Here is a 25,530-nt window from a genome sequence, read left to right as displayed (position 1 = left end):
GAACCCAATTCAGAGCAGATGGATGAACAACCCATTTAAAACAGCACCCATGAAACATTATAAACACACTTGCATGGGTTTTTTTGCTTCTTTGGGAAAATTAAACAATTAAGAGAGCGCTGTTCAAGGCCCTGGCTTGCAATATCCGGTGGCTCTGCTGTCAGGGGATGTTGTAACACAGCAGCACGCTGTGAGCTCCAGGAAGGTTAAAGAGAATTTGCTGATCATCTTACAGCATTCTCTAAATAATAATAAAAAATGAACCAGAATATAAAAGGAGCAGTAAGTACATTGGTCAAAAACTTTCTGGACTTTTTTTTTCCTAATCTTGGCTTAGATTGCTGACTCTTAACTTAATAGTGGTAAAAAACACAAGCACGCATTAATTCCTGACTCCACGGTCACCAAGAAACGCTATGAGAACACTGAGCCAGCCTGGAAGCACTTAAAATGCTGGTTTATAATGGCACCATGCAATTCTGAGAAGATTTTACATATTCACCTCCATGAATGTAGTGAGTGACTGCGATTCGGTCACTTCCTGTGATTGTGTGATCTGACCTCTTGGATTGCTTACTAAAGAGCTTACTAAAACCCTGACAAAAATCACTCTTCTCACAGTAAGGGCAACGAAGAGACTGCCACACTTCCTCATTCTGGTAAGTCATATTTATAAAAGGCTCAGTTGTTGTAAACCCAACTGAGACACTTAAAATACAGTCCCAGGCTGCTTGCCCCATGCATCTTGAGGAAAGGCAGTAAATAATAAGAGATGCCTTGTGGGGCACAGGATGGAGAAGGGATCGCAGGACTTTCCAAATGGCTTTAGAGTGGGCTTTAATGACTTCAGCTATGCCAAAACTGGGTACTCATGCCTCTGCTGAATGAGTGTCCTGGTGTCCTTCTGAGATATCAGAACTTAGTTTAGATCGTAAGAGTTAAAACAGAGATCGGCGAATGACTCATATTGACACGACAAGCAAAATTCAAATAAATGAGAAACTTGAGCTACCTAATGAAGAAACAAATTATGCATTCATAGACTGATACTCACCTGTCATTAGATCAAGTCAGGAACAATTATCCAAGAACATAATTTTATTCCTTCACAAATTTTTTATAAGCCAATTAATACCTTTAAAACTATTCTTACATATTCTAAGTTTACAAGGACTTTATCAAGGAGAATATGTGACTACATAGTTCCAAACTCTTGACTGCTACTCTCAAACCTTAAAATAACATGACACTGTAGTGAGAAAAGGTTTCAAAAGTTTTAGTCAATCTCTAAAAAGTCACACGGGATTGGAAACTGGTTGTCAGATGAATACTATTCTTAAATAAAATGTCAAACCGTAATGGTTATGGAGTCAGATATTTGATCTTCCCTAGTTTGAATTTAATAAAAAAGTCAAATTTTTTATGGAAACTCAACAGATCAGCTAAGCCTAATCATAATTTTCCACTCCTTTCAGAAAGGTTTTTAATCCATAGTTTTTAATTTAGGTGCAATTACAGTATATCTACAGCATTATCAACTTTGCTTATTTTGAAAGTAAAATTCTCATGCAAAAAATCACAGGGAACTTTCATTTCACTTACCAAGGGGAGGTCCATGTGTCATTAGTATATCAATTCCCTCAGGAATAAGGTTCCACTTGTCTAGCAAAGACTGACCTCTGGGTAGATTAAAGCCCCATCCATTAAACCATGGTGTCCTTTGGGGAAAAGAAGACAAACTGCATCAGTGTAAAATAAAAATCTCTTCCCCTTCTCCAATTTTTTCTGAATTAAAACTATTTCTGTACTTCGGAGATTACCCGCAGACTGCCTTTTTGAAGAGGATGCCTCTAACACACACTGATTCAAATACATACATATGTTAAAATATACATTTCAATTTAGATTAATGTGTGATGTTATTTTTGTACTTCAAGAGCATTTAGCCCTGGGGGCATTTACTCACTAGAGAGAAAGGAAAAAACACTAAAATAACAAAGTCTAAATCTCAAGCTTTTTATCACAGTTTGGGAATGTTCAAACACAAGAACTCCTTCCCTATGCTAACTACCAAAACAACCCCAAAAAAATTTTGGAGGCAAAAATCAATTTCTCCCAGCACAGGGCAGCAGTAACAGTTCAACAAGAGGCTCGACGTGGCAGCTAGAGGCACCATCTGTGCCACTAAACTCAAACTTGCCCCTTTTTGCACTTTTAATACCAGAACACTGTCACCCAACTGGGTTTTGAGCTCCTGAGCCTCCTAGAAATCTCCATCATCAATGTTTAGCCTCATAGTGACTTTTTAAAGAGACCTTATTTAAAATTCATTTAGTATTTCTCAAGGAAAACTGATACCCTCAGTTTTCTCCAGCATTTCATCCAATCAGAGTTGTTCTGAGACACTGGTTTATGCACCAACCCAAGCATGTAGCAATGAAAAGAACATCTTCTAGGAGTACTTTTTAAACATATAACTTTTTCAACACATATAATTTTGATAGAGATATATCCTAATGAATTCTTTCCCTATCAAATAAGTACACAAAACAATTGCTCTGCTGAAACACAGGAATATTTAGACTTGTTACCAATAACCTTTTACACAGCTCTTAGTGCTGTACTAATTTTAAGAATTTGCATCCATGTGTGTGTTTCCTAGAGCTCAGGCAACAGTTTTAGACTTTGTTTACTAGGTAGGATACTCCTGTCCTAGCCCTAGTCATATTTGTGAAAATTCAAGCTACACCTGGGGTTTTCTGTGTGCTCCAGTTCTGAAAACAGAAAACAAAAACTGGGGACAAAAAGCAACCACAAACCAACCTTGAACAAACCCCACACCTGTTAAAAACAGGAATCATTAGAGTCCTTTGTAATTTCATTATGTAATCTGCCTTCTCTACCCACTAAATTATTCATTTTTCCAGCTTCAAATATGCATTTAAGTGGGAATGTCCTGCTGAGATTACATCTCTAATTTTTATTTTTTTATAATTAAAGCATTTTATTTTCCTGAGACAATAATTTGACCACTGAGGATTGTACCCAGTTGTATGGATGATCTGCATTCCTGACAATCAGCAGTATGGAAAAACAGCAGGCGCTGCTAATATAGGGGCAGGAAGGTCACTGGTGCCTTTGTAACAAATAATAGACATATCCCATGTAGTCCTGCTGGATAATACTCATACTCCACACACACAGGAACTCATTCACGCTAGCAGACTTCCTGAATGAACACTGACAAAAGGTAGGAAAATTAGACGTTAGTCAAACGTTTTATGTGAGCTGTGGGTTCCTCATGTGCTCAGCCACGAAGCTTCACCTCTCACAGCTGCCTCGCTTTGCACCTAAAAACCTTCCTGTGCTGTAAAGCAAGGTCGGTGCACCTTGCAGGAGGTTTGTACGCAGCTGAATTTAAACTGAAGGTTGTGTCTTGGCTTTAACTAAACCACAAGAATTTCTGCTTTTCTAGGACTGGCTTTCCTGGAACATGTATCTTTCCTATAACATTCCTAGGTTTTAACCTGTCAAGATGATTGTAACCTTCAAGGCTGCAGTCAGAAGTTAAAGTATCATTTGGCTAAACACTCAGCTGCTTAAAACAAACAAACACACACACAGAGCTTGGGTCAAACTTTTCATTGTCAATTAATGATTCTTTCCCCACTTGCATTTCTCCTGCAGATAAGACTGTAGTTATTACAACATAGTTAAACCTGAAACATGAAACCACATCTGTGATTTCTCTGGAGCTCTTTGGAGACTACGACCACAGAAAAATCTGGATTTGTCTGCAGGATTCTTATTTTATTTTCTTCTGAAGCACTGTGGAAAGAGGAGGAGGGGAATCTGAGCTCAGATATATTCCTCATTCACCAACCTCTGTAATTAGCTGTGACTAACAGGCACCACATGGGAATTCACTTGCAAAAAAACTTTTGAGAAACCTTCCTCATTATGCAAGCACGTGCACAAAAAAGATGGTCAAGTACTTATTTAATATACTAAAGATTTTCATACAAAATGGGTAAATCAAAGAGAAGAGCAAGCATGACTGGAAGAACACCTGGATTACAGATTTAGGCTTCAGGCATTAAAAACATGAAACTGCACAATTCCTGACAGCACTGCACGCTGGCCAGGCAAACTGAGGGTCCCTGCCTTTCAGAGGGAGCTCAGGCCTTGCCAGAAAGCCAAGCACGTGTTCAGAACACCACCAAGAAGCCAAACCTCTGTATGGCACGGGCTCAGGTTTAGGTGGGATCTCAAGGAAGGTGACCCGATGTTTGCTGTGTTGCAGTGAAGATGAGATGGGGTCGGTGTGCTGTGAATCCCATGAGCGGACAATGAACGGCTAGTTATCCCAGAAAACTTTAAATACGGGCAGGAAAGACAAAGCCTGCCCTGTGGGTAGGTCGTGTCCTATCAGGGGGTCTCAGAGAGCGATATTTTACTCCTGTTGGTGACGTTTTTGCATACATAAGTGTTAAATAGAGTCACTCTCAACGTCTAAATAATTTAGAAGAAAAAACCTGCACGGAGTTAGGTGTCTTCTGCAATGTATTTTTAAGCTGATAACTTACTGTGAGAATCCACTTCCTATCTAGGAAGAAATGTAGATAATGAACTTTGGCTGCACTGTCATGGTTTAACCCCAGCTGGCAACCAAGCACTACACAGCCCTCTGCTCATTACCTGAGGGAGAGAGAGAATCAGAGGGTGGGAGAGAGAATCAGAGGGGTAAAAGCACATATATCCACTCGTGGTAAATTACAATCAAGCACAAGTAATTAATAAAGGCTACTTAGTCATTAATAGCAATATTTCAGATCTGACCTAATTCTTTTTCCTATGGATCTCTAAGTAAAAGATTTCAGTTAATTCCTAAACTTCATTTTTAAGTATAGCTGGCAATAACAGAAAGTTATTGGCTTGGTTGAATAATGCCACAAGGGAGGCATAGATGGAAAGCCCACAGGGATTGGTAATGAGAGATTACAAATGATTTTGTCATTTTACGTTTGATGGACCAGAACACGTCCTCACACTCGATGCCCGGCATGTCAGCCATGTGCAGAGAACCTAATTGAGGCTCTGCTCGTCAGAACCACGCCACACTTCACAGCATCCCTCACAGGCCATCAAACCAGCACAGTAATTCCTGGATCCTGGCTCACCTGACAGCTCAGCCCTCGCCTCGACTGCAAAGCTTCCCTTTCATTTAGGGAGAGCAGCTATGCTGGCACCAGATGTGACACAGGGAATATCCTCGTGAAAGGCAGACACCTGGCCCATCCTTGCTCTCCTCAGTTCTTCATTTCTGCACAGGAATCCCCACAGATCCCCCTCCACCTGGCGTTTTGGAAGCTATGTTTTCTGCAATTAAAAGAATGCTTACGCAGGAGGCTGCAAATTATCTTTACACCTCGTGCTGCAAGAGATGCAGACATTACTTGACATAATGCCAGGAAGGAGGGAATGTTAAGCTTCCCAACAAGACTCATCCTTCTTTTACAGGTGCATTGGGAGAACCCCTGGACAGGACACATAAATCCATCTGCTTTTAACAGCAGAGAGCTCCAGCTTCAGCAGGTGATCAGATCTCCCTTCTCCCAAGCAAGCATTGTATGGCTTTATTATTTTACTAATACATTTTAAAAACCCAAAACAAACCCAAACCAACCCACAACAAAAGCACAGAGAATGAAGCATCATTTCATGACACAAAAAATCAACTTCTCCTTGGTGCATTCACCTCAGAAGCAACACTGTCACATGAGGAAAGGAGACACAAAGCCACAGCCAAGTTCATCCAAGTAACACAGAAATGTCAACTCCTTCTGGAACTTCAATGCTTTTAAAGGATGGTAACTCCTACAACCTACTTTCATCCCTTCTCTGACTCATGCATTTTATTACCTTATCCTCAGAGTTCAACAACTCAAAAGGTAAATGTACAATGAGACCTTCTAGATTCACATTTTCCTCTTAACTCCACCAGCAAATCCATTTATTTCAATAGTTACTTTTAAACAGGATTAGAAAAAATAAATTATCTCATAGGCCTTTAATCCCAAGTATTCACTCATTTTTAAGGCTACCAGTCTTTTAGGAAAGCTTCAATTTTACCCTTAATCCAATGAGTAAAGTGCACAGGAGGCAAAACTCTTAGTCTGTCTCCTTCCACAGGATAACAGCTGAGGGAGCGTCTCAAAGGCATCCTAGTGGGAAACATTTCCACACAACCAATAACAATAACAAAATGCTTTCTATTTTTATCAGCATTCAAACTGAGCACACAGACCTGGCTCACGAGGGAGGGAGACAGTTCCAGCAGCAGAACAGAAATGCTGGGACAGGACACGGACGTGCATCCCAGATGTGCGACTCGCTTTGTTGCGGGACTGCCCTACAAACACATCCCCAAAGCGCCTGCTCCAGGCCTGGGCCAAAGCTGTGCAGCAGAGCAGAGCTTGCAGCGGAGCAGCAGAGCCCAGACTGCAAAGTGACAGGACAGCCACAAACAGTGGCCTTTGTGCAGGGAGAAGGAGAGCCTTTCGGTGCCCCTTGGCCCTGAGGGCACACAGGAGTTTGCCAGGGCCAGCAGCACACGCGCGCTGCCACTGACTCCACGCACAGAGTGCCCACAGGGAGGAGAGAGCCTCTGCAATCATCCACACAAAGGACTGAGCAGGGCAAGTGCACAATGGATTGAGGAAGCGCATTTTACAACAGCTCCTGTAAAGGTGCTGAAACTTGCCTTCAGTGCCACAAAAGCACTTTTTTGGTTAAGCTCCTTTTTATAGTGAAGATGCAAACGCTTTTTCATAAATGTAACAACCACCAGGAAATGGTAAAGGCTAAATTGTTTCCTAAATGTGCTCATTATATGCAGTGTTGTGACATCGGTGAGAGGCACAGCCTGGGGGCTCGAGCTGAATGTCATTCCCACTAGCACTTACCTGCTGTGCCTCAGTGTCCCATTTAGAAAGTGAGAATAATAACACAGAACAGAAAGAAGCATCACGGAGCCCGGTTCCTTGGGATTTTGCTTACCCTGCATCTTTAAACAGCTAAAGCTCTCACAAAAGTGAATTATCAGTACTGCAATTATGTTACTGTGTTACTATACCTACCTCCTTATTACCAGCCTGCACTCAAGTCAGGAAGCCTCTAAAACATAGCTCAGCTATTTTCACAAGGTTAGAAAAACCTGAAACCTCAACAACCTGCTGGTTGTTTTGACTGGTTTTGTTTTGCAGGTTTCTCTCTCTTTTAACTTACAGTCTCTAACCTCTGAATGCTGGTTATCTAAATGACAAAGCATTTGAGAAGCACGACCTCCCATCTTCCACCGTGTTTGAAGGGAAAGAGCCCATGCAGTGCCTTTTCCCTAGGGAGCAGTCCTTCACAATGACAAACCGCAGGATCACCTTCCCGGCCAGCGTGACCTGGCATACTCCTTGCACCAAGTCATTCTCAATTTCTACCTCAGACTGTACAAACTGGTCAGTGCAGGTTTTAGTTTAAACTCCTGTCAGATAGAGATTCATGCCTGGATCTGTGAAAGCTATGAAAAGAAAGAAAAATCCAGGATCTTTACTGCTGCCATACATCATGTTCCATGGGTGTGCTGATCTGGACCAGATTATCACATAAAACAGGAACAGGACAGGGCAAGTGCAGCTTTAGCCATCCATACAGCGGGAAAATAGCACATGAAAAGAATTCCCTCCTGCATCTTTCCTCTGTCAATGTCTGCACATCTCTGCCCTTGCTGCCCCAGCTGCTATTGACAGGTAACTGAGCTCTGGTCCCCAAATCTACAGCCTGCTACCTCTGTGGATACCTTTCACTTATTTCTCTTCTCTGATGGTCCACGCCACCCAGTGACATCTTCTGCCCTATGTCTGGAATGGTTAGTGATCCTTTTTGGCAGATGATTGTCCATTCAGTTCACATGTTTTGTGTTAACAATAACAGAACACCACAGAAAGTATTTAAGAACACTCATCTGTGGGAAAGATGTGTTTTAATAAAACCAAAAGAAATTGAGTAAAGAAACACATGAAAATACACTGGGGCTTAAGAGACTTGAGAGCAAAGGAACAGACAGGCAGGAGGTTGAAACCCCAGTAAGGTCACAGAGGATCACAAGACACCGAGGACAGCAGGTTGCAGAGCACAGGGCTCCCAGAGGACAGCAGTAGAGATCACAATGAAGCAGAGCAGTGGACACCACCAGGAAGCCAGTGGATACTGGAAAGGAGGTGAATTTCTTGGGTGAATTTCTCAAGCTTATGATCCAGACAACCTTTGCTTAAGTATCTGAATTGCTCATCAAAGCGGAAATTTCCTCCAAACCTTCTGAGGCTTTCCAATCCCTGACTGTATTGCAATTATTTTATTTAGGGCTTTACTTAATGAGATCTGGGAGATATTTTAATATCCTCAAAATATGAAAATAATTCAAACTTGACTCAAGGGCTAATTTCATTCTACTTTTAAAAAGAACAGAATTACAAAGGCCTACGAATAGGAGCAAGTATCAGACCTTACATATTTCTGTGCTGCGTATAGTTGGGTCTGGCTTGAAGGACAGGCCTGGTTTAAGTTAGGACCAGACTCAAATGGATCCATACACTAAGTACATGGCATTTTCCCACATGGCAGTGGTGTTGCACTGTGGCAGCAGCTCAGACCTACAGACTACACCCTGGATGGACTTGTAGAACTGCTTCTCAATCTGGAGGGAGCACATTTACTCCCTCATTCCCATACTGCCTCCCAGTGCAGGGTGCATGCACCCTTGAAGCATCAAAGGATGCTGCAGCACTGAAAAGAACTTAAGTTACTTAAGCTCTTATGGTAAAATTTTGTGGTCTTCATAAAACCACAAAGAATCTTAAAATATCAGTCTAAAGGAAGGAGCTCTGTGGTCCTCAAGCTCACCACAACATAAATTGAATGTCTGTTCCCAGGGACATACCAAGGGAAAGAGGAAACAAAAGAAAAAAAGAGCAGCTAAAATTTTGATTCAATTTTGTTCAACAGCTGAGCATGTTTAAGAATGATGCTTGGATGTTTGATTTCTTACAGTAAATGTGATCATAATATGCTATTTAATCACATCTTAAATTATTTTTTTGCATTCCTCTCACTATCTGTGCAGGAAATGTAAATTGACAAAGATTCCACCCCAGGTCAGTCTGGGAGAGGCTTTTACTAGCAGTCCTGCTTCTGTGATGACAACACACATTAAAGTAGAGAGAGAAAAGAAAAAAACCAAAAAAAACACCCCACCTCTCCCCCAATACACACTTAATAGTGCATCTCTTCAATCCACTGGGGTAGGATTGACATGTGTGTTTGACACATAAAAAAGCAAAATCTGAACAGGTCTAATTACATCCAGTAGTTTCTGTTGAATATTTTATATATTTGAAAAAGCAGCATTTGGAAAATATTAACAGAAACATGTCAACCTTTGAAACAAATAAGCTACATGTCAGTGAATTATGAAAGAAATGTTGCCAGATATAAGTTAGTATAACAAATAAAACACTTCAAAGTAGTTATGTTAACCTGCCCTATTAGAGAAATTGGTTCTTGCTCCTAAGAAACAGCCTCTGGATATTTAATTATTTGGAATGCTCCTTAAAACAGAATTCTTTAGCATTGATAAAGTCTCAGTAGTTCCTCCAAAAGGCTGTGAGGGTCAGCAGATGTGATAGCTTATTCATTAATTAATGAAGCAGACCAGACATATTCCAGACACATATTTTTATGTGGTGTTTCAGCACTTTTTTATATGTTTATATCTGCAGCCTGTACTCTCCAAATATACACAACATTTAATGACACCTACAGGAAAGATGTGTCTTTTTTATATTGAGGAGCTCTACCACACAACATTGTGAAGAAAAAGGTCTGGGTGTTTGTGCCTTTATGTTCTGGCTTAGTTGCCCATTCCTTTGCCATTCTAACTTCCACAATTATCAAACAAGTTTGATGTTTCTGAAAAAGAAATAAACCAAAACCAACCCAAAGGAACACATTAAGCACAAACCTACACCACAATCACAGGAACTTGAAGGCTTTCAAAAACTCTTTCAAGTGCTTTAGAAGTAATAAATAATTTAGGCTCAGAACAGTCTAGACAGAACACTGTTTATAGATGTACTGTGCAGAACTAGGTTGGCTAACCCAAGAATAAATTTGCCAGAATATATGCCTAAGTAACTTGCATAAGTCAATCAGATGGTAGACACAGAATTCTGCCGGCCATGATTTTCACCATTGATCTTTACTAATAACTCAATTACTGTTAGCTACTCCAGTGACTTAAAATAAGACACTGAGATTGCTTATTGCCAGATGGTGCTGTTTATCTATAAATACTATCACTATTTTTATTTATGTTTTGCTCAAAATGCTGGCCAACATTCCTCAATAAGAAACTGAAACTTTCCAGAATGCCTGCTAGGAAAACCAAACAAAGCTTACATGCATTAAATCTTCCAGACATGCACAGCCCACAATATTTAATTGTAGGAACTTGTAACGTAATCTTCTAAATATTTACAGAAAAGAATGGAAACAATTATAATTAGGTCACAGGATACTCCCAGCATTTCTTGTTTGTCTGAAGTCTGTGCTACCTTCCGTTCCAGCTTATTCTTGAAGCTCAAGCTTGTAAAGACTCTAACCCTCACTATCCAGACAAAAACTGAGTTTCCAGTGTCACAATACATGCTTAATTGGCATTTAGGTACAGTATAAAATATCACAGCTTGATCTTAAGCCATAACTTACTCGTTTACTGTTCAGTTATAAGTTTTAGGAACTGTCCTTTATTTGAAAGCTATGCAGGTTGGGTTCATTTTCTTCATTTATTACAGACCTTGCTTCATGCAGAAATTTAACGTCTGGCATACTCAAAATTTCACCATTGCTGAAAACTGTGATCCAGCTTTGGAATCTGCAGGAAGGGCAAGTTACTAGCTCCTGTCCAGTCTTCATCAAAAACCACTGCTACCTCATTTGCCAAATTCAGTATAGCAACAAACTTTTTCTTTGAAGTCATCTGGGGAAAGGGATGATCATGGATCTCAAAATGCATATCACACCTCCTTCTCAGCTCAGGAAGCCTCAGGAGACTTCACTGCAAGTGAAGTCCACCTAAATAGAAAATCCCATACCTGATGCATACAACATGTGCACTTGTGTGTGGATATATTTATATGTATGTATAGTATAAATAAACATTCATTCCCTGCTGCTCTGCTTGTGTCAGGGAAACTGAAAAACAACCTGCAGAAATGGTGCAGTGCACTCCCAAACCAATGAGAACTCCAAGTGCTGCAGCACTCAAGCATGGCCACAGTAATGTGAGCAAACATTTTCAGGTTATTACCTGGAGGAGCTGTCTTATGTATGAGTCAATTCAGCAAATCAATTAAAGTAATGCAGTTACTTGATCAACTGATGAACTCAAAGGGAAAATATGACAGAAGAGACTGAGGAAAAAACATAAGGGTCATGAAAAAGAAAAGCAGCTGAAAAGACAGGAGAGAGCATTCGGCATCACAGAGGTAAACAGAGCATTGTTTTAATTGAAAAGGATCTGTTTAAGCAATGGTTCACTCGTTTTTGTTGCCTTCAAGATTAAACAAGGAACTCTGATGACAACTGGGTCATTGACACAGCATTTCATTTTAAGGTCCCCCACCTTCATGTTGTCCTTTCAACGAGGTTCGTGGGAGATGTGGATTACCACAGACTGAAGGAGAGTTAATTTGACTCTTCTGGTGAAAAAACTACTAATAATAGAATACTATTTCTAATAATAGAGTGATTAGAAACCAACATAGCAGAACTTCTGCATCTGTGTCAGTTACTTGATCAACAAAATATTATTCATGTTCATCCCAGTTCTCACCTTGAGGGAAAGAAGATTTGACCACTACATCTCTCTGAGGCCTAATTCGTCTCAAGAGTGTTAATAGAAAATAATTCAGTGGAAACAAACAGGAGAAAAATGATGCAGGGAAGATGTCTTTCTCAGTGCCCACCAGCCAAAACTCCAGATTTTATTAAAAGCTCAAGTTGCCTCCTAGAGAATTGCAATGTAGCTCAAAAGGCTGATGAAACTGCCCCTCTTGGAACCACAGAGCAGCAGCTCCAGCCAGAGACACCATGCAGCGGGCAACAACTGGTGTTTTTGGTGCTACAATCCACAGAATCATAGAATGGCTTGGGTTGGAAGGGGCGTTCAAATCTATCTAGTTCCAGTTCTCTGCAATGGGCAGGAACAACTTCCATAGGACCAGGTTGCTCAGAGTCCCATCCAACCTGGCCTTGAACACTTCCAGAGATGGTGCAGCCTGTGCCAGGGCCTCCCCACCCTCACAGCAAAGAATTTCTTCCCAGATTCTAATTTAACTCTACCTTCTGTTGTTTGTTGTACACGTCCCTCTCCAGCTCTCTTGCAGCCCCATCAGGTACTGGAAAGCTGGAAGGTCACCCTGCAGCTTTCTGTTCTCCAGGGTGAACAGCCTCAACTCTCTCAGCCTGTCTCCACAGGAGAGGTGTTCCAGCCATGCTGTAGTTTCACAATTACATATTCACCCCTTGGGATATTATATACTCATATTTTTAAAAAATATGCATTCAAAGAAAAGTTGTGAGCTCATATTACAAGTTCTCAGCTGAAGTAAATTTTTTACTGATGAGTTACCAGCCTATGAACTGGTGGTTTATAATAGAAAGACAGACTGACATTTAAATAGAGTGGCACTAGAATAATGGCTTTACATTAGTATTTTATGGGAGGCTGAATAACCACAGAGTTAACATACTGTATTTTCTGGCAATAAAAAATCCTTTGAAAACAAAAGGTCATTTTATTTGATAATGTAAATGAATTAGATTTCTATTGTATGGCCAGGAGAGTAAAGGAAAGATTAATTCTTAGAGAAGAAGTCAATATATCAGGATGGCTAGGATTGGTTTGGTTTTAATTCTTTAAGCATGCTGTAAAGCCTGCAGTTCATAACCCACAGCCATATATTGCTGTACACTGGGGGTTTTAATACAGGCCCTGGACTTCAGTCTGATCTGATAAAAATCTGAAACTTGCAATAGGCCATTATGTGGGCAAACTATTCATTTTATATTCACCTCCTTGTCGTGTCAGTGCAGAGGTCATCTAAAGAGGGGGCCTAATTAATCAAACTGTCAGAGCCGATGAGGAGGAGCATGTTAATGGGACTTTTATTTCACCCAGGAAAGCAGTGGTCTGACAGGAACCAGAAAATATGGCCTTGATGTTGCTGTTTATTAGCAATGCTGAGATCAGTAGTAATAGGTGCCAAGCAGCCTATGTTTGATAAAGCACTGGATGTCAAGAACCTGCACCAACCAGAAATCAGGCAGACAAGAGGCAGGAATCACCACATAGTGATGACAGCTGCTGAGCACAGGTAGGGGTTGGGGGTGAGCACAGAACCTGAGCCTGCACAGGACATAGTCTCGTCTCTTCAAAAGTAAATTAAAACAAAACAACAACAACAAAACCAACAAAAAAAACCCCAAAAACCAATAAACAACCCCAAACCCAAACCAAACTACCCCTTGCCCTAAAATACCATAACCTACCAGCTATTTTCCTGCACTTAGAGGTGAGGCTTTGCAATATTTAATGCCTATCTGGCTTGCCTACTAGGCAAGCACAGTGGCACAGAAAGAACCCTAAATTTGGTGCAAGAGTGCTGAACTTAAAGAATTGCCTTGATGGGAGGCAGTGCAAGGTGCAAGGCCAGCACACCACTGATACCTTCTGAGAGCTGTCAGGACTGAAAATGCTCCAAGACCAGCACAAGAGCTGACACTACCTGAACCAGATCCGTGCAGGATGCACCAGATGAAGGAAGCACAGCACTGGCAGGAGTCAGGTCTGTGCACCTCTTGCCTGTGCCAGATCAGGCACTCAGTGAGTTCAGCCCTGGCTCCACAAAACACAGTGATAATGCTAAAATAAACACAGCCAGGATTTAATTTCTTGCCCAAAGCCTTTCTCCAAAATTGACGTTCTTAACACAAAATGCGTGCCCAGAGTAAAGAGGAAAACAAGGATATCTAAAAGGGAGTGGGAGATATAAGAGATGCTCAGTTTTTGAAGGGCACTGGACTCATTTTAGCAGCAGCCAAGGCATTTGCTGTGTGGGTGATATATGTAAAATTTTAAATTAATTATTTTAGTAATGCTCCCCTACATGATTTCTCAGACTGCAATGTATTTTATACTTCAGGCCATGGTAGGCTTTATAATTAACTACTTTCTGAAGCCATTTTAATTATTTCCCCCCTCCAACACCATTATTTCCAAATGAATAGAGAACTAACATTAAATAGCCTTCTAAATAGAGAGCTGCAAGAATCTACTCTTGTAGGATAAAGCACTTGGAATCACTACCCTAGCAATGCCCCCCAAAAGGTTTAAGCAGCTGAAAGGAAATATGTTGCCAAAGGGAAACCTCGGACACTAACAGGGCATGCAAGTCCCGAGCTGTGTAAAAATTTTTCTTCGTGGAAAAGGAAAGCTATTGTGGTTTTGGCTGCTGCCATGGATCCAAATATCCTCATCCTGAATTCTCTTTTTCTTTTCTCCATTGTCTGGGTCTTCCTCTTAAAGACAGCAGTACCAGAATTGGAATGAAATGACTCAGAACCGAGTTCTGTGCCTCTGACTGGGGTGGCTCAGCCTCCCGGGCTGCTGTGCTCCATCCCAGAGCTCTGAGCAGGCCTGTGGGGCAGACAGGAGCCCAGGGTGGCCCTGCCCTCCCTCTGGGAACAGCTGCTCCTGCAAGTGTACAAGCACAATTCTATCTACAGAGGCCACAGAGAGAAGCTGGCAGAAAGGTGTTTTTCTCTATCAGCAAAACCACTTAGAACACATCCTGCTTCTCTCCCTGCTCCTCGCTGCCACAGGCACTGCTCTGTTTTGGTGGTACTGATGAGCCCGAGATGAGACCACTGACAACACCCTTGTCGACAAAAATGGGAAGATCTTTCTGGTTATTTGGTTTTACAGGGTTCAAAACTTCAAGCAGCCCAAATATGGGACTGGAGAGTCTTAGCACTGGGCTCAGGACTGGTTGTTCAGGGCAGGAAAAAAAACTCCAGATTTTGGAACTGCTTCCCTGACAGCAAAACTCACAGCTTTACCATCAAACTACAGCTTTAAAGAACAATGCTCTCCTGCTGTAAAACAACTATATGAAGAACAATAAAGCCACTCTTCCTGTCCTAATTGTCTGCTGTTGACAATGCCTTTTTGAACAGTCAAAATTATATTTTCCCTTACACTTTCGTGCTTTTTAATTTAAACATAAGGCACACCCCCTATACATCACAGAAAATACATTAGATTGAAAATATATGCAGAAAGCTAAAATGCAGTTAAAATAACTACCTTTTAAAGTTTTAGATGTCTGCTTGCATAGCTACAAGGAAAATAAATGTTGATGTGTAAAATCTTAATGGTTATGAGGCACATTTTTATATTTCTCAGTGGCAGTGGTGTCAAAAACATTAAAGTCAGTTCACTATTAGCAAATAGAATGGTACAAAAATTTCAGACTATGTTGAGCATCTTTTGAAAAAGTACTGAAGAGGGTTTTCTGTCGCTGATAGTGTGTTACTTAGCCATCATCACAGCATTCTGTTAGTGTTAGGATTTTATTACCTATATTGTACTATTAGCTTATTGGAGGGGAGATCTGAATTTTTTGTAACGTCACACCTTCATTTACAAACATTGTGTAGTCAAAGTATGACCACAGATCTCCTGCTTCAAAGGCTTTGCAAAGTGTATTCTAAAATGCCTGCCTAACTTCATGGAGATACTGCTTTTATTTCGAAACAAAAGAAAACCTGAACGTTAATCCCAATGACATTGCTACAGGAACCTTATTTACAGTATGATTAAAAAATGGTCCTTTCTTACAGCCTCATTAAATCTAAGCCTCATTTAACTACTAGGACATTTTTACAATGGGTTTACTGACATACTATGATAAATGTCTGTATAACATCCTTCAACAATAGCCCTGACTACAGCCATAACCACAATGTGTATAAACACTGCATCAGCTCTAACAATGCGCTGTCCTGAATAGTAGGAAGTGAAGTACCACTAAACACATTTTTACTAAGCCCCACATCTCCAAACCTGTGTTTTGCTTTGGTTTTTTTATTGGTTTCTCTTTTGTTTTGGGGGGCTGCTTTGTTTTGCCTTCTCTGTGGGAAAAGAAACGTTCTGCTTAAAATTATGAGAATTAAGATGTTAAACTTTTCAAATATTACAGGACCCTTTGAAATTCTGACCTAGGCAGAAAGGTTTCCTGAAATTTGATTCTTTAGAGATAAAAGGGTTGGCAGCCAGATGAAAGCAGCCCTACCCTTTTTTCCATGTCAGAGAAATGAATGGAGCAGCTTATGAATACATGTAACTCACCCATTCAGGAGCCACGCTGGTGCCTATTTGTCCTGAAATATCAGTGTTAGGTTACTGTGCAAAGCAACATCACTGTGAGCCAGCATTGACTCCATCCACGGGAACAATGAGGGCCACAATAAGATTTTGGAGATTTAACAAACTTTTCAAACTTCAAGGCAAGGCAAGGAATTAAAAGACATTTCTGTGGGAATCAAGCTTTCAAAACACCTCTATAAATGGTTATCCACTGTAACTTACTCCTGTAAGGCACAGCGATCAGGAGTACCAGAATTGTACAACAAACCAAAACTGAACAGGCTCAAATGCTTTCCTCTTCATGGCTGGCCTCTGATTTAATTTCACATCAAATGATATCGCAAAGCTGGACATGGTAAACCTACAGAATTTTCACTGGAGACTAGGGTCTGACATTCTGTCTAAATGAAATTTCCCAGTTGTCCCAAACACTTTTTATCTTATTTCCATGCTAGCAGTTTGAAATGTCATTATGCATTGCCACAATGACAGATGAGCAAAGGCACAAGAAAGCAACAGAGCTGCTTTCTCCAATGAACCATGCCTGGCAAATGTGAAAATTCACTTTTGCCCCTGGCTCCTGGCTCACTCCCAGGTATTGATGGTAACAGGGGGAAGCTCAGTAATGTGACTTCACACAGGTTGAAATATAGAGCATGAGGTAAGAAAACTTTGTACGTATGTATACATATACTCCTATTATTTAAAAACACCACTAAGGGTCAAATCTTCTAAATATCTTTTACTTTTATTACCACAGGCTATCAGATACTGACAGCAATAAACACCCTGGGATACAGGAGATTGAGTCACATGGCCATAATACGTATTTTATGCAGATTAATAGACTGAGACCTGGATGGTAGTGGTAAAAAAAATAAACATCCTTCAGAAAACATTTTTGTAAGAGATGATGCCTCATGCTCACAGGGATTTCAGAACCTGCAGACATCCCTTCAGTGACAGTGGGGAGGAGACCACAGTAACACTTCTCAATGCCATAACTTACATATTTCTATCAACTACAGTGAATTGTTTTAAGGACTACTTCAAGACCAAACTGTGAACTAGGATTTCTCTTAGCTGAATCACCTTTTCCTGCTGTAGCGAAATAATAATCTTCTGCCTCTAAAAGGCAACTTCTTTATAGAGGCTTGCTCATGTCATAGAGCTGACAAACAGTAGAAGAAAACTAGATGGGGTTATATTACCAATTAACACCTAGATATTGCTTACTCTCTCCCATTTGAGTCACTGCTCACGTCACTGTTCCCTCTGCCACTCCTGTTTGCCTCACCTCACCAGACAGGCAGAGCTGCCACTCCCTGCAGTGACTCTTTGTGTGTGGTGCTGGAAGGAGCAGGGAGCATTGGTATGCAGCAACCTCCACCCAGGAGCACCCCGCGCCGGGATCAGCGTGTGTGAAACGCTGCTCTCACCCAAGTCAGGGCTCCAAATTTCACCCATGATTTATTTTTCAATAAGTCATCTCTTGCTGTCCTGCTCTTTGATATTGCTTTGCTTCTGAGAGCACAGAAGATATGAAAAAGTGCATTTCTATTAGCAGCATCCACTTCAAAAACTTCGCATGCTACCCTCTTTATAAGGCCCTGCTGCCTTCCATTCTCTAATACAAACTGTTACTCAGCCTTCTCCTGTCTTTATCATTAGAAGAAATCATTTTGACTAGCACAATAAAACCCAGAGGTCATCATGATGTCTTTTATAAGCATTAGGAAACAAACTTTTTAGTAGAAGGTAGGGTAAAAATCAACTTCTGCACCATATTTTGGCTACATTCTCCTGAAGAAGTTAATCTATACAACTCTTTTCTTTACAAGTACAAAACCGAAGCCCCAGATGGCCAGAATTTTCCATGACTGAGATGATATAACTGAGTTATACCATATTTTGGGGATATACTTTCAGAGCTTAGTGGGATGCATCTGAATCCTTCCTCTTGCAGAGATGCAGATTACAGCTGCCCCCTGGAGACCCATCGCCAGAGCCACTTCCTTAGCTTACCATTGCCTTGCTACAAAAAAAAAAAAAAAAAAAAAAAAAAAAAAAAGAGTAAAGGGAAGACTGCTGGGATGGTGACTTCAGTTTATACAATACTTCAGTGGTTAAAAAAATTTCCTCAGTAAGGTCTCATTCAGGAGGTATGAGCGAAGCACTCTTTAAAAACCAAACAGAAAACTAGAGGAATAGCCTTGACATCTCATCAAAGTCAGTACCTCTATGCTTCTATGCAGAAATACACTTATATGCAATACAATCCATATATTTTTTCATACCTACCTATTACATATATAGGCAAGGGGCTGCATAATATGCAATTGCAATCAAGCAGTGGAATCAGCATGATGGTCTGGCATGTTGAAGTAGTCTGACACACTTTGCGTATCGAAACATACTAGCCCTACCAAACTTTGTTCATCAAATTGTTAGAGCAGTTCAACTTCTGCCTGCAAATATAAATTTATAAAAGGGAGAGCAGCATTCACTGTCGTGGATCTGCCTAGTGGCTTAATTTGCAGTGTGTATTTGGCCAGATGAATTAGCCAACTGTTTAAAACACAAGCAATTGCTGTCAGTCATTTTTCCATAGTATTTAACATTTTGCAATGCTTAAATCACTTTCAGGATACCCTTACAGAGGTAGTTCAATTTCTTACAATGCATCAGGACCAAATATGACCTGTTTTCATTAGCTACAGTGCATGCAAGTCTATTAATACTGGAGCTAAATTCAGCTGTTCAGAAGTCAAATGTTTGGTGCAAGGCAGTTTCCTTGGCTCCCATATGGGCAACAGAGAGAGACGAGCCCTTTTTGCAAAGGGTACAATTAGTTCACAGGCTACTATATAAAGCAGCTGGGATGGATTGCATGTGCTGCTTTTGGTCTCCTTTAATGAAAATAGGGAGCTGAGAAACTCCTGCTTAGTTTCACCCTGTAACTTTCAAATAAAAAAAAAATAACATCAAGCCTCCAACCCCAAATTTACTGTACCTTAAGGGACGTCATACATTATATAAAATAAAGCTTCTGCAAAAATGTGGTGAGATAGGTGTTTGTTCACATGAGCATGCACATATATATACAGCACATAAAATCTGACACCTAAAAAAATATATATATCAACTTCTGGCAATATTGAAAACCCTTCAGCATGTTTCTTGTGTGCAACGCTTATAAGAAGGCAACTGTGATACTGCTTTTAAGCTATTTTAGCAAGGGCCCTTGACAAGCTTCACATAAAATATTCAGCTTGGATGCTTTCAAGTCCACACAATCTAACTTAAAAAGCTCTCTTCTTCAACCCACATTATAAATAGGTTTATTATAAAGGTGGAGTGTGGATTAGATGTTTCCCTTACCCTTCCCAAAGAATGATTGTATTGGGCTGCATCACAAGCACAAGCAGAAATTGAAAACAATTTCTTTTTGAATTAAAATTATTTATTGAATGTTTTGACAGGTTTTAAGAAACTCAGAGGAATTTCACATACTGTTTCAAATAGTTGTGTTGACATCTCCAACAAGTATGTCTGAAAAGCAGTCAGAGTTAGAAGAGTACTCTATTAATTTAGTCCTCTACTATAAAACATTATTGCCCATGCCTTTATCGAAAAGAATCTGTCTTCCAAACTAACTTTTGAAATTGCATCCCTTCTTTACACAACTGTACATCCTTTCTTTAGAGAACTGAGGAGCAAATTCTACTGATTTCAGAGGGAGCTGACTTTCATCCTTAATCTTTTCTTTTTCATCTATATAATGAACCGATAACCTGCTCGGTATAAGGGGGTTCTTTAAACAATACACTGAAATACTGAAAAACATGGAAAACACAGCATTCACATGACTTTTCAGACTATAGCTGCAATGAAGGACCCTTTGTAGGCATAAAGAAAAAGCCTTTTTCAAATTCTTACAGGCCTGGATACTGCAAGGTATATTTTCTGAGCTGTTTAGATGCCCAAGCTGGCATCAAGATGGAGACATGGTTGAGCCTGCACGCTGTAACAATGTAAATCTGCAGCCCTCAGTCAGGCAGAATTCCAAGTACAGTATTCAAATTTTTCTCATCTGTTGTCTAAGAACTTCAGGATCAAACACGATTTAAAGCCTGCTGAGATCAGTGGGAAAATCCTATTGGCTTCAATGAGCTTTGGATGAGACTCAGAGGACCACAGTCAGAAAGGGCTGGAAAATGCATCTAGTGAGTTCTAGGCCAATTTTGTAGCCCAGCACCAAAACTTCTGGTCATCTTAGCTTTTTTCTCAACTTTTCTACATTTCAATCCCAAACTTTACTAAACAGATATTTTCTTTGTTCAAAAATCTAGTGTCTCTTTTCTGCTCTCCTTCTCCTCTCTTCTCTATTTGGTACATTTGGGAATTTTATCATTGACAAAAGAACTTATGATAAAATAGAGACCAATAACACTTTTAACTTCTTCTAGTGTTACGCAAAGATATTTTAACTGCTGCTGAACTCAAGCTATAGGAAATGGTGATTTCAAAGTGAACTTGGTACAGTCATTGAAATATTTCCTATAAATATTTTAGATGGTAATTCTATTCTTCCCAAAGAGAAAATGACTTAATTATCAGAGGCTTCTGCTCACAGTATTCATGGGAGCAGATATACTTTTTACCATATTTAAAGATACTAAATTATGAAAAGCAGTTCACATAGGGTAATTATTTGACAGTTCATTATGATGAACAGTACATTTATTTATAATAAGTGCCATGTTTTATAGCATGATACCATAATCAGATACTACTTCATAGCCAAAAGGGTCTCCTTTGGCACTACCAGAGTGAAAATCCCTGCAGCCTGTGCAGTCCCATTCAGATCCAGACACATTTCTCTTTGCAGTATCCATATTACACGGCCACTGCAATCCATTCCCTTGCCCAAAGCCTCCTGGGTCAGTGTGCTGTCTTACAAGAGCTACGCATGCTGTGGGTAAATACTTTGCCACTCTCTGTGTTTTATAATCTACCATTTAAGCTCAAGGCATGTGTTTACCAAAACCTCTACAGGCACAATGGCTTTCTTTAGCTGGAGAACGCCAGGCACACAAGGCAAGGTTTATACAAGGTTTTAACTTTTGCTTGACTGCAAAATATATCAAAACAGTCTCCCTGTTTATCCGGGGAGTGGGGGGAACAACGGGCGGAACAACGTTCCTCTATCTTCTCATCCCAGATCTGACAGTCATTTACAGAGACTGGGAATTCATCTCCCACTGAAATGAGGAGAGGTTGCCCAATGATTTAAAGTGGATCAAGATTTAATTGAGGTGAATATTGACAAGACATTTACTGCAGAGTTATTGCAAAACACATTTCATTAATGACAATGATACTAAAACATTGGAAATCCATAAAGGTGGAATCAGAAAGACTAGACAAAATGCTCACGGGAGTCAATGGAAATAAGCTCTGGACGCCACTTTGCTTACAAAGTAACACCTTCTTCAGAGGTAGTAAAATTTTACACAAAGGATTAGGGCATGTTACCTATTATTGAAATAAAATCCCCATTAAAAAAACGATAAAAGAGTAGATATGAATAGTGAAAACACAGCAAGGGAGTGGAAGGAGACCCAAGACCATGTTTCCACAAGCACAATTACTGACACTCATTCAGGGGAGCTGCAAGTCAAATTTTTCACACCGCAATTTGCAGGACAGATTCATCTGCCTACTTTCAGCAACTCCATTGCATATTTGAGAAATCAAGCAGAGAAACCACAGTGTGCAGACTTTACTTGGAGTTTTAGCATCAGCCTTTCCCTCCTGCACAGCTCCCCAGGCGCAGCGTGTCTGGCCAGCAGCCACGGAGCAGCAGCACAACACAGATCTTGTGCTCAGAGCCCAGGGGGCTCCCTGTGCTGCTCTGCTGCCTTGAAGGCAGCTGTTTTAAGGCATCGCCACGCTAATGAAAAAAAATCTAGTTGCTGGGACAGAATATCAAAATGAGCAGTTTCTGTTCCTTTGCAAAGTTTGCCCTTTCTTGTCAGCTTTTTCTGAAATAAAAATGAATTCACCTGAAGTATAACCACTAGAGTGAGGTGAGAAGAAAGTGCAATATTATTAGGACCAAAGTGAAAGCTGTGATATGAAAGTCACAACCCCCTCCACCCCCACTATTTATTCCAACTAGAATAACATCTTTGCTCAAGCTTATATTCACCTTCTTGTCACTTGAAGAGAAAAAAAAAGTCAGACCAACTTTTAAATTAACTTACGTACCACACCTCCAGAAATGATTAATATCTCTTGAAAGGATAGTTAAGAACAGCAAGGAAAGAAAAACCTAGATTACTGTAAATGAGCAGAATTTCTTCTTGACCTAACCTCAGACAGAAAGATTTAATTGCCCCTGATGTAAGGTCAGCTGCTACAAAATTCTGATTATCTAAGGTTTTCAATGCACAATTCAGCATGATGCTTCTGTTTGAAAGGCCAGTGCCTACAAAAGAATCCCAGAGTTAACTAGGTTGGAAAAGAACTTTGAGCCCATTGAGTCCAAGCTGTGACCAAACACCATCTCATCAACCAGACCATGGCACTGAGTGCCACATCCAGCCTTTTCTCCAACACCTCCAGCGACGGTGGGCAGCCCATTCCAGTGCCCAATCACCCTTTCTGTGAAGAAACTCTCCCTAATATCCAGCCTAAACTTCCCCTGGTGCAGCTTAAGGTAGGGTGAAAAACACAGAGCCTTTCCATTACAGAAACAAAAGAGGCAAACAAGAAAATCTGTGAGAAAACCCTGGGGAAGACTGAACTGCAGTGCCTGCTGCTGTCAGCCCCAATGGACTGAATTCATCAGCACCATCCATGCCCAGGAGCTCCCTCTGACTGCCAAGGGCACTGCAGCTTTCCAGAAGCTGCCCCTGGACACAAGTCCATGGTGTTAATCTCTGCTGGCATTAGCTGTGTTCTAGAAGGCATCACAGAGCTCCAGAAGCAGAGGAATACTGAATTTTAGCCTACTGTGTGTGCAGGGTTTGTTTGCAGTGAGTGGGATGGCTCATTATTATTTGTTGCTAGTTTTCACAACTCATGGTGGAAGAATGCTCACACCTCTACTCCTTTATCACTTGAAAAAGGCATTCAGTCTCCAAAAATATTTTAGACTTTACTGATTGGTTGCTTTCTTGCACAAATGATTTTAAATAAGTTTCCATGGAAAAGGATGTTTTGGAATACACAATTAGAATGATTAACAGCTAAAACTAAAACATAAGGTGGTGCTCCATTCAGAATCTTCAACACCCTGTTGGTACAACCTTCTCAGATGGTGTAGCTAAACATAAACCCAAGGCTCACATGCAGCTGCCACTCCTGGTACAATGGGGGAAAAAGACTACAGCAAGTAGAAGAGTAGCTTGACATGTGGCTTCTCTTCACAGACTTGCAGCAGAAATTAAGATTAAAAAAAACCAAATGGTGGTAGCGAGACAAAAAAAAAAAAAAGACAAAAAAAAAAAAAAAAAAAAAAAAAAAAAAAAAAAAAAAAAAAGCAGCAGTATTTACCTGTTCCTAAAGTTAAAAGTCAAGCCCCTTAATTGAAAAGTCTTCAAATAAACTCTTAAAGAGTTACAGTTTGCTGGACAGATTTCTACAGGATTAATTTCTGCTTTTCTAGAAGATAATATTTTTTTTTAGTTCCTGTAAGTAGTACATATTAACGTTTGATTAAAATGAAAAGGAAAAATCCCCAAAAACCTGAGAATCAAAAAAGGGAAAGTACCACCTACAATTTATGAAAAAAACAAAGCATAAAACACTATGTCCATTATCTCTGTAATCTTAAAGACTGGCTTGACCAGGAACAACCAGGAACAATAGATTAGTTTAAAAAGCTGAGACAAAGGTAATACTTTGTCTAAGATAAAATTTGCTGTAATGAACTTTTTCTTTATGCATTTACAAGTCCTAAGCTGGTTTCATTCTGGTAAGAGAATGCATTTTAAAAGATTCTCTATGTTCATGTATAAATTAATTCTAATAATTTGCATCAAAAGAGCTGGAATCCATGAAAAAAAAAGAGATTAAAAAGCATAATTCATCACTTCATAATAAGCAAATATTTAAGTGTATATACAAAAAGAAGAGCAAAAATATTAATGTATAATGTTTTTATGCTGCCACTTAAATAAGAGTCAGCAGCATACTGTCCCAAGTTTAAAAAAATTACACATTGCCAATTATTAACACTCAATTTTCTTCACATAAACAATCGCTTGTAGATTTTTAAGAAGTAAAATAGCAAAAACAGGACCTCAATTAATTACAAAAATCACTTAGGCTTGACCCATCCCACCCTGTATAAAAGAAAGAACTCTTCCCCAAACAGTGGCATTTATTTCCATCTGCTCCCGAGGTTTTTCTCTAAGCAATGCTATCTGCTAATCTTTGTGCAGCTCCTCTGTGGTGCCATCCAAGGCTGCACTTCCCACCGTGTGCCCTCGCCCTGCACCTCAGCCCTGTTTATCCACCTTATCAGCTCAGGAAGAAATTTCGGCAAAACTCTTCCTCTGGTCACTGATATCTCTGGGAACCGAACCCATTAAGATATCTGTGACCCCTACTCATGCTATTTTAACTGTCTGTTGTACAGGAAGGAACTGATAAAAATAGGATTACAATGCCCTCACAGATGAACTAGCAGGAGGCTTGATTGTGATTGATGCCTGGATAAATATACAATAACAGGCCCTACATTTCAACACGGCTTTTGATAGAAGGTAAGAAGCAGTGTCAGTTTTCACTGCCTGGACTGCAGGACTCTTTGCCCATATACCTGATAAGTGCTTTTCATTGAAGATTGAAGATTGAATCTTCTACTCTTAGTCTGGCTTTATTTAAAGTGCAGGAGGTGGTTATTAGTAGGTAGGAATGAATATTCATATTATTTTGTGAGATACAAACGTGAGTTTCTTTCCACAGGCACTCACGTG

At 40.1% G+C, this 25,530-nt stretch overlaps 1 protein-coding gene across 4 annotated transcripts in view; it reads right to left on the bottom strand.

The window, feature by feature from the left end:
* The window catches only part of MPPED2 (metallophosphoesterase domain containing 2), a 112,444-nt gene that overhangs the window by 5,313 nt on the left and 81,601 nt on the right, over nucleotides 1–25,530 (bottom strand). For all 4 annotated transcript variants that reach the window (XM_063397978.1, XM_063397976.1, XM_063397977.1 and 1 more), the window contains one exon: nucleotides 1,603–1,718. In XM_063397978.1, the coding sequence (XP_063254048.1) occupies nucleotides 1,603–1,718 (116 nt within the window). The remainder of the gene's footprint in view (nucleotides 1–1,602; nucleotides 1,719–25,530) is intronic.

The sequence above is a fragment of the Prinia subflava genome, chromosome 5 (assembly GCF_021018805.1).
Source record: "Prinia subflava isolate CZ2003 ecotype Zambia chromosome 5, Cam_Psub_1.2, whole genome shotgun sequence".
In the NCBI taxonomy this organism is placed as follows: domain Eukaryota; kingdom Metazoa; phylum Chordata; class Aves; order Passeriformes; family Cisticolidae; genus Prinia; species Prinia subflava.
The sequence above is the reverse complement of the archived record's forward strand: the minus strand, read 5'-3'. Positions and strand labels throughout refer to the sequence as shown.